This window comes from Fragaria vesca, linkage group LG2, assembly GCF_000184155.1.
Source record: "Fragaria vesca subsp. vesca linkage group LG2, FraVesHawaii_1.0, whole genome shotgun sequence".
Taxonomy (NCBI): Eukaryota; Viridiplantae; Streptophyta; class Magnoliopsida; order Rosales; family Rosaceae; genus Fragaria; species Fragaria vesca.
In genome coordinates this window covers 17,597,621-17,607,504 of record NC_020492.1, presented here as the reverse complement: position 1 = coordinate 17,607,504, position 9,884 = coordinate 17,597,621, and the positions used below count along the sequence as shown (strand labels likewise).

At 37.4% G+C, this 9,884-nt stretch overlaps 1 protein-coding gene across 1 annotated transcript; it reads left to right on the top strand.

The window, feature by feature from the left end:
- The first annotated feature begins 4,458 nt into the window (after positions 1-4,458).
- Positions 4,459-9,437, top strand: LOC101291883. The gene is made up of 8 exons (XM_004290689.1): positions 4,459-4,765; positions 5,042-5,138; positions 5,662-5,729; positions 5,928-6,026; positions 6,660-6,719; positions 7,555-7,623; positions 8,350-8,412; positions 8,508-9,437. The coding sequence occupies exons 1-8, from the start codon at positions 4,574-4,576 to the stop codon at positions 9,267-9,269; spliced, it is 1,410 nt and encodes a 469-aa protein (XP_004290737.1). The 5' UTR covers positions 4,459-4,573; the 3' UTR covers positions 9,270-9,437.
- Positions 9,438-9,884: the final 447 nt, after the last annotated feature.

Here is a 9,884-nt window from a genome sequence, read left to right as displayed (position 1 = left end):
CGGGAAGTTCGTCAAATACCCTATCCTTAGAAATGAACAAAAAAAAAGGATCCCTCATTGGAAGGGCCCTGTATATATATATATACAGCCCTTCTCAGCTGCGGACGTCCACACCAATGGTTTTGGTGCGGATTTCTATTTTTGCACCACTTTTCGATCGAATTTCCTCATCTCCACCGTCTAGTATCTAGATAATATTGTGTAGATCATTTCTGCAAAATTTCAGCCAATTTAATGATCGTTAAGGCCCTTAAAATTGTGTTTTTCTAGTATAAACATGAACTGGACAGAATTCAGTCCGTCCATTTGTTTTTCGAGTTTGAGGCCCTTAACGATTACCAAATTGGCTGAAATTTTGCAGAGATGATCTACACAATATTATCTAGATATTAGACGGTGGAGATAAGGAAATAGAAATCCGCACCAAAACCATTGGTGCGGACGTCCGCAGCTGAGAAAAATCTTATATATATATATATACACACATATAAGGATCAATAACTAACTGTCCTGGGGGAGATTCGAGTACTTGATCTGAAAAGTAGAAAGAACGTACTATTCATTAGATGCATGCTTAGAAAGTTGGAATCAAATTAATGGATTTGATGTTTCATCTAACAGTGGAATCAATCCTAAAGAAATGTCAAATTTCATGTGTTGTAATGATGGTATGCGACGTACTGTGTTTTTGGGTATAAATTTTAGGTTAACATTACATCAGATTGACCACTGAGACTAATGGAAAGCTCCTATTTTGGATTCAACTATATAAACTAGCACATATTGGGTTTGGGTATGATCTGAGGCAAATGCCATTGAGAAATTCTTAGGGCTGCTTCCCCTATAATTCATTTTCTTAAGTTTTTCTGATATCTAGAGTTTGACGGCCGGCAACATCCATCAATGACTAGTTTTTTTTAGTCGTATTTAGTTTCTGATATGGGATCAATCTTATTGTAAGTTCTAAACTTGACAAATGATGTTGTATCTCTTACATATATACGTACGTTGAAGATGAGCGTGCAAAGAAAGAGTTGAATTCAAGCATTCTGTATGGATATATAGAAGTCATAGAAGTGATATATATATATAACCAGAGAATTGCATGAAAGCTATGCAAGTTAATTAGGACCTTTTTTTCGTTTTCCTTTTCTAGCTTCATCTCCAAGTCTTTTATTAGTGTCTAGAATGAAGAATTAGAATAAGCCAGAACATATCAACAAAAGCAGCCCAAACTTTAGACTTTGGAACTTCATCATTTTTATAAAAGGCACTTTGTCCACAGTTTTCTAAATGTCTTAGTTAGCATGCATATATGATCTTCATTGATTAGTCGGCTAATTAAACAAGATTAGCTAAATTAATAGTGTGAATAATAACAAATTAAGCAGGGCCCAAGATATATATATTCTGCCTTTTTGTTTGTTAATAATATTTTCCAGGTCCATCCATTGGAATATTCTACAGGGCAGGGCGATTCTAGCTAGAACAAGAACAATATGGATGTCTTATTATATGAGAGAATTAATGTGGGATTGATCAGCATGTTAAATCAGAAAAAGAGCTTGAATAAAGGGTTGCATTATGAGTACGTAGTTAACAAGATATGAATTATCATTTTGTTATTGTTATTAAAGTTAATGTAATAGAGGGCATGCCTTGAACGAACGTAGTTGTCAATTATTGAATAAATGAATATGGTTAGTGGTAGATGATCTACCTAAATTAATTAAGGAAGGGATGTTTGTTTTGCTTTCTGCTTCTCATGCTTCTATAGTGATATGCCTACGTGTTTCTAAGAACTGACACTGATGAGAGCTAGGGTTCAAGTAAATTCTGGTCTTAGCTGAGCTAAACAGTCAAATAAAATCGTGTGTCAAATTTGACAATGAAATCCAAGTAGTTTAAAAACTAATTAAGTCTCATATTATATCATATATTCATGACAACTTTGCATATCTCATTATTAGCAGGAATATTAATTCTAAGGCATTGCTATGCTAGAAGAATACGAAGTGTCTAAGTAATCCTCCATTAAGAAATTAAAAATAGCCTAATAAATCTTGATTTGAAGGCAACCTTATCAATATATACCAACGTACATCTTGTTTAATTTCTATTTTCATCTGGTATAAGCCATCGGGGAATTTCGTTCTCCTATTCTTGCAATTTTCTATGATCAGTTCATCTGAAACAAAATTAGGAAATTTCTCCCCCGGCCCGCTGCATCACCTATTCATTCACAGCATTTTAATTAGGTGGCTGCACAGTACCAAACATCTTATTAATTGTGTAACAGCCTACACTAATTCAATGATGTATGTCTCAGATTCGAAATCGAAAAAAAAAAAAAACCAATGAATCTTGCATTATACTCAAATAGCTAGTCGTAACGTCGGAATGAAATTCAGATTTTTTCTCATCTAGTCCTTGATGAGGTCGGGTTACCGGCCAGTACATGTCATAGTCCGGCCACTGACAATTAGTATATATCAACGCCGTTTATTAGTTTCTTCATATGCTAATACTCTATAATTATCTTGAATATGTAGTGTTGTTGCTTTTGATATACATTTTCTTATTTACATGCTCAATGTACGTAGAACTTTGGTAAATTAATTAATTAATAACTACGTGGTTAAGCAGCGAGCATAAGGTAACTTTCATCTCTAGCTAGTCTCTTGATTTTGTTCCTTCAATTCGGTTTTAGATTTTCAAAGATTGGCATTAGATGAGACTCGAGAACCTGGTGAATTTGTAGAAGAAATGGTCCTTAAGGCTTGAGCTTGTTTATCATGGATGCTATCCTTTGCTTCATTACTTCATTATGCTATACCTTTTTCAATAATTACAAGTAGGTGTCTAGAGTCGGGGAGACATCAAAATCTCCTCTAGCTTTACAAGAAGTATACCTTATACCTATATGGCTTGTATGGTCAAAAGACTTCAAAATAATCACTAACACAACATTTATACGATATAAACATAACGCCTTAAAATAGATTTGTCATGTCACACGGTCTTCATCTTTTAAATATCAATATATCATCGCTTTTCATTTATGAAAATAAACAATAATCGTTATTTGATCCATAACTCCGAACATAGTACCCACCGTAATGTCACTAGACTGAAGGACACTACCCATATATTTCAAGTTCTCAACAAATTAGGGTAGCACCGTAGCAAATTATTCGGATTTTTTCAATGTAAAAGATAGACAAACAAGGAAAAACAGGCGTGCGAATTAGGGTTGGGAAAACAGAGGGCGACCTTGTGGCCTGTCCGGCGGCGCTCCCATGTTGACGGTGGCTCCTTGCCTCGTCTGCGTGTGGTGGCTGCTGCCGGGCTGGTTTTTATTTCTGTGATAATACGGTCAGAAGCGATGGATGGAGAGAGGAAGTTTGCAGGTGGTTGGTGGTCTGATACCTGTTGGTTGGTATGGATGGTAGAGCGGGCTAGAGCGGCGGCGATTTCAAATTGGCTGATGGATCATCGATGTGGAGTGGTAGCGCATGGCTGGAGGTGGACCGAAGATGGGCAGGTCAAGACGGAGCCATTTTGCTTGGGTTGGTTTGACCAAATCTGGGTTCGGTTGCACATTTTCGATTTGTGGAAGGACTGCGTTGGAGGTTGCGTTGCCTTTTTATGGCGAGAAGCGAAGGTTGGAAGGTTGCCGGCGATAGCTCGACCAAGGCGGCGGAGCAAGACTGCTAGTGCTCTGATGAGGTGGGCCAACGAAGGTTTAGGCTGGAATTATCTAGTGGGCTTTGATCTCTTTGTTCTTAGGATTGCTAATTGGGTTTGGGTCCTTTTGGGCCTAACCTGGTTTGTTTTTTCTGTTTTTGTTTGTTGTTTTTCCTGGTTAGGGTTTTCTGGTTTTTGGTTTTGGCTAGGTTTAATAAGTCTCTCCTCTTTTGAGCGAGGGTTAGGGTGTTTTGGTTTGGTTGGTGTGCTACTTTGGTGGCGTCATACCTTGGGATTATGGTTTATCTCGGTGCTGGCTGGTTGTCAACATGTGGGTGGATTACCTTTGGACGTGGTCTGGTGGTCTTTAGACACGGTGTTGAAGAAGGATAATTGGCTCGGTTTATTGTTGGTGACAAGGTTGTATCGTGACTCTCAGGCTTTGGTAGCTCATGTTGAACGTCAAATTTGGTTAGGGGTTGGGCCCTTTCGGCTCATGGATGTTGCTTTTAGTGACGGACCCGTAACTATGGATCTTGTTAGGAATGTGTGTTGTGGTGTAGGCATCATAACCGATCGTTCCATTGTGCTGTAATTTTCTTTATTATTAATGAAATTTCTTCTAAAAAAGGGTAGCACCGTAGCACACTAATCCGGCAATAAAGATTGGGCTCATAACCAGGCCCATTGTATTAAAGCCCCCAAAGGCCCAACCAGCCCACAGTAACCCAGAGTCGGAGAGAAGACACCAAGCTGTGTTCCAGTTTCGTTGTTCCTGATTTCCTGAAACCTCGTCACCCGCCCAGTTAGGTTTCCTTTGACACTGTCTCTGTGGGGAATCGCAATGCTGCGATTTGATATCTGAAACCACAAAACAGAACCAAAGATGGCATTTTGGTGCAGCAGACTCACCCAATCCAAGCTCAGGCAATTAGCTCATCTATCCAAGACCATTCCTTATGCTTCTTCTTCTTCTTTGCTGAACCCAACTGCTTCCAAGCCATGCGTCTCAGACAACCCATTGATCTCTAATCTTGGTTTTGGCAGTAAAGCTAGGTTCTTTGCCGCTCCCGTTCAGGTAAAAACCACTTGGCTATCAAATAGTTAGTGTGATTCCGTAAAGGGTATTTTTTGTTCTTTGTTTTTTTGGTGTTGAATTTTTTCTCTATGATATATATTGTTGATTGGTTTGGAATATTGGGAAGACAGAGATGTTAAAGTTGAGTAATTAAGCAGAAAGTTTGAAGATTTTGTGAACTTTCATTTGGGTTTTGCAAGTTTTAAATTGGGTCTGTGGTGGGTTTGGTAATGCTGATTGGTGTGCAGTTTTACTAAGTGCGTTGTTGAATTTCAGCCAAATGCTAATGCAAAGAAGGCAGAGCAGGGCACGAATGGTCCGAGGTTGAATGAGCATATTAAAGCCAATGTTATTAGGCTTGTTGTGGGCGAAGGTATTATCTTTTCTTTGTGTGAGTCGGTCCCTTGGAGGGTGATCATTTTTAATGTAAACATGAATAGTTTTAGGTTGTATGCTAATGTTGAGTGTTATGTTTAAGGTGCATGAATGAATTTGCTCAAAAAAAAAAAGGGCAAGTACGAGAAGGAAAAGGAGTGTTAACCTGATAGAGGAAAACTAAGAAGCGCAAACTTCACATTAGATTTTTATTAATCACACTCAAACTAATCGCAACCAGTCAATGTGATTTGGTGGTTTTAAGCTGCATACACATAGGGAGTGAATGAGAGATCTAAGTCACTGTAAAACAGATATATGCTATGGACTATGGTAGAGTGAACTTGGGGACTTAGAGCTATGGGATCAAAACAGAAAAGAGAAATAATATAAAACAGAATGCTTCATTTTGGTTTTGTAAAACCGGTGGTTTTAAGAGATTGATGAGATGTATTGGGTGTTAAACTTGAGGAGTGTAGTGAACCTCTATTAGATGTCCTTCTAATTTATTATGTATGCAGAACATTTTGTCATCTCAAAGAGTGAAGCTCTTCAACGTGCAAGGAATCTTGAGCTTGATTTAGTCGAGGTATTTTTTTTTAATAATGTGACCATGCCAATTTGCCTTAGAACAATGATCGATGTTTTCCTCCATATCTGCTATGATACTCTTAATATAGCATTAATCTTTTAGTTGCGATGCATATTTAATGATTAACTACTTAAACGTAGTTAATATTCTTTTGTGAATTGAAAAATTTATTCAATTTTGTTGTATATTTTACAGGTTCAACACTCTGGTAATCCTCCTGTTTGTAAAATCATGGATTACCACAAGGAGAGGTATAAACAAGTAATAAGGGAGAAAGAGCGGATTAAAATCAAGGTAGGTTATACCCTGTGTTTGTTCTTTTGGTTTGGTGCTGTCAGATGTAAAAAGAAACATATTATAATCAATTCCAAGTAGAATGAAATCAATGAATCTCTTCTGCTTGCCCTCAATTTCTATTCATTGTGTTCAATACAAACATGACCCCAGTAAAAATGCAACTCCCACCCTCCACCCCTCGCTTTCAAAATGTAAATCCTTTTATGAGTTATCAAAATTATCAAAATGAAATTCCTATTCATTGTGTTCAATACAAACATGACCCCAATAAAAATGCAACTCCCTCCCTCCACCCCTCGCTTTCAAAATGTAAACCCTTTTATGAGTTATCAAAATTATCAAAATGAAATTCCTATTCATTGTGTCACTACGCACAAGACACCATAATAATGTGACTCGTATATATGGCCTAGTTTGGCCAATAGATTGATGCATCACCCTAGATTATTGGGTTTACATTACAAATCTAACAAAGTTTGGGAATCAATTCAAATAATTCTATCTGGTAACAAAGTGAAGGGCCATGTACGCTTATATTTACTTCACTTGCTTTTAGCTTAAACTCCCGTTTCTCACAGATATACTATTGGCATGGTAATGCTGTTCTAATCAAATTTCTAACATATGCAGTCTAAGGAAGTTAAGACTTTGCGTTCAGACACTAAGGAAATCAAGTTTTCTCCAAAGACTGTGAGTTCTTCAATGCTCTGTTCTTGATTTCACTCCCCCCTTGATTGATACACAGCCTTATATTTCAGAATAACGAGAAAGAAAAATGCTTGGTCCTTATATCAAGCAAGGAGTTACTCTCCTTACAAGTTATCTCCCTATTTGGATTTCCTCCTCATAAGTCCACACATATCAAATGTGATTGGCTTGTAAATACTGCTGTTTCCTTTTTTTAAGTGAAGCATTGTTGAACAGAAAAGAAGTTGTCAAGGAAAGAATTTCTACAAACAGAGGCTAAAATGTTGAACGGGAAAATTGTCAAGAAATCAAAATTTAGTGTAGGGTTAAACGATTTTTTTCTTGTTCAGTTACTCTGAAGATTACTGTTTTGCAAGGGCATGCTATGTGGATGCGGTATATTAGCGTTCTTTTATTATGGATTTTCTAAAAAACTTCAGTTTTGGAATTAGTGTTTCCCTTATTCAATTTTCTTTATTCTCTCTCCCTTTACCACCCTCCATCCTCTTGATTAATTTTTTAAAAGTTATCCAAGAAAATATATTTCAATCGACATGTAGCTAGTTGTACTATAACTCCAACTTGATGTCTTTTATTGATTTTTTCTTCTTTCTTTGGAGTTTGGACGGTTTGTAAATTTAACTCGTGGTTTGTTAATACTTAGGAGATGATAGGAAAAGTGCACCCAATAAAACCCCTTTTTATTTTATTATGTTTCTTCTGTATCTTGTAAGTAAATGTAAATAAAGAACTAAGTAATCACCATCTAGTGGTTTCATGCTTTGAAATAGCTTGGGGTTGCCTGATGTTACAACATATGTACTGCTACTGATTTCAGGAGGCAAAGGATCTCAAGATGAAAGCAGACATGGTGAAGAGACTTATGGACAAGGGTTACCGGGTGAAGGTACAATTTCATAAATCATCTGAATTGTTAACAAAAACTTTAATTTCCTGACAGATGAAGTTTAGTAGTGTTTTTAGGTTAGGTTCAGGTTCAGTTTAGACTACTTCAGTATTAGAATTGTCATGTTAGATACCCAAAAGCAGCTAAAGCTAAGCCATAACATATTCAATCAAATGCTGCAATCATGGTGACTGTTACGTGGTTGCCAAAATACTAGTAACTATCATCCAGTAACAATTACTTATGAGGTTTTGAAGTAGCTGAAAAGTAGTAAACGAAAATAGCGCAGCTGACGGTTGAAGACAAGCTCAACTTGTTCCTTCTTTTGTGTCCTTGTTGTCATTGGATCTCTCACATTTTAACCAGTCCTTATCTAAAAGGGTATATTTCAGTTGACCAATTTGGAATATTGAAATATTCTTATCCGAAAGACACTAATAAGGAAATTCAAGAACATAGTATTATTATTGGTTCATAATCTACAAGAGTGATTTTTAGATTTGTACTTATTCCATAAATAATTTTTTTTTAAAAAGATGCATTCTCATACTTATTTATTCATTATTTTCTAGTTTATTTTTTTAATATATGCATCCTTCTGTTTTCATGGGAAGAATTGAGTTGTTTTCGCACTCACAGTTGTATAAATCTGTACACAGAATCCTGCATAGGTTTTATCTGGAATTACTATCAATTGGCTTATTGTGTTTTTTGAATATGTACCAGTGTACTGCCTCGGATTCTGAAGGTCGGGACTTGAGAGCAGTTTTCTCTGGTCTCATTGCGCTGGTATGGCCTGATTTTCTTTTGTCACTGTTTTGAATGTCAGTGTCATTAATATGAGTTTTCCTTTTCTCCAACTAAGATGTACTTTCCGTTTGCAGATAGAAGAGACAGCTTATATTGAATGTGATCCTACGGTAGGAAAAGGAAAAGAATCGTTTATAATGGTCAGGCATGTGAAGTTCGGCCCACCAAAGTCTGGTGCGAAAAAAAAGGCTGAAGACAAAGAGGGCACTGAGAAAGGTAGTAGTGGTAATGGTACTGGGGTTACTACAACAACAGCAGACACAGATCCACTCCCTCCACAAGGATCTTCCGGTCTGGCCCACGCTCCCTATCAAAGTAGAGAGATCCCAGTTCCACATTCGTCACCATCTATGAGAGAGCAGCATATTCCTCACGGTGAAACTCACAGAGCTCCTCCATCGGCATTTAGAAACTCTGCTCCTCTTCCTAACGGTGTTCCCAAGCAAGAACCAATAAACATGCACTTCCCATCTCCTGGGAGAGAAACCCACAGAGCTCCTCCATCGGCATTTAGAAACTCTGCTCCTCTTCCTAACAGTGCTCCCAAGCAAGAACCATCTAATTCTATTCCTCCCCGCTCTGCGGGCAAGCAAGAACCATCTAGTCCTAATCCTCGTTCTCGTCCTCCAGGACTTGGTTATGGGATATTTAGCAACCCAACAGGTAATGGTTCTGTGAGTCAAGGGGTGTCGGAAAGGTTTCCGGCAAATCCAAACTCACTGAGTTCAAGATCTTATAGCAACCAAAGACCAGGAACAGACGTTGGTAATGATGGAAAGGGAAGATGGGGAACCTTTGGTAGAGAGAGCTCTACAGACCCTAACCAGCCAAACTAAAGATGCAGACATATTATAATGCATGTTTAGAGATTGTTTTAGAAGTATCATGCTGTATGTGCCAATAATTATTTGTAATTGTGGTCACACACTCACACTGAGAGTTTTGCCCCTTCTCAAGATTGCATCTTTATGCCTTTGGTTTGCAAGAGGGTCTAATCTTTCTTTGTATATTAGTTATGACTTCATTCAGTAGGCAGTTTACAACGATTTTGACTGGAAGTCTGGAACCACAGATATAAAGCTTGTATGCTAGTTTTACATTATGAAATAATACTTTGGCGTTTTATTGGTTTGCTATTATAGGAAACATCAAGATCCATTCTCCTGTATGGGACCGAAACTACTTCAGAACAGCGGCAGACATGGCGATTGTGGGTTGAGAGTCGAAGTATGAAAAAAAAATAAAAATGGAAGTTTGATTTTAGACAAACAAAAAAAAAAAAAAAACTATATCAACGGTGATTTCGATCCTCCAAATTTCGATCACATCTTGATGAATTGAGCGTTCACAGAATCCTCTCAATGACTTTGTAGTTGATCAATGTCTGCAACGCGAAGATTACAAAGCTGCAGTTGATCAATGTCTGCAACCCGAAGATTACAAAACTGCAA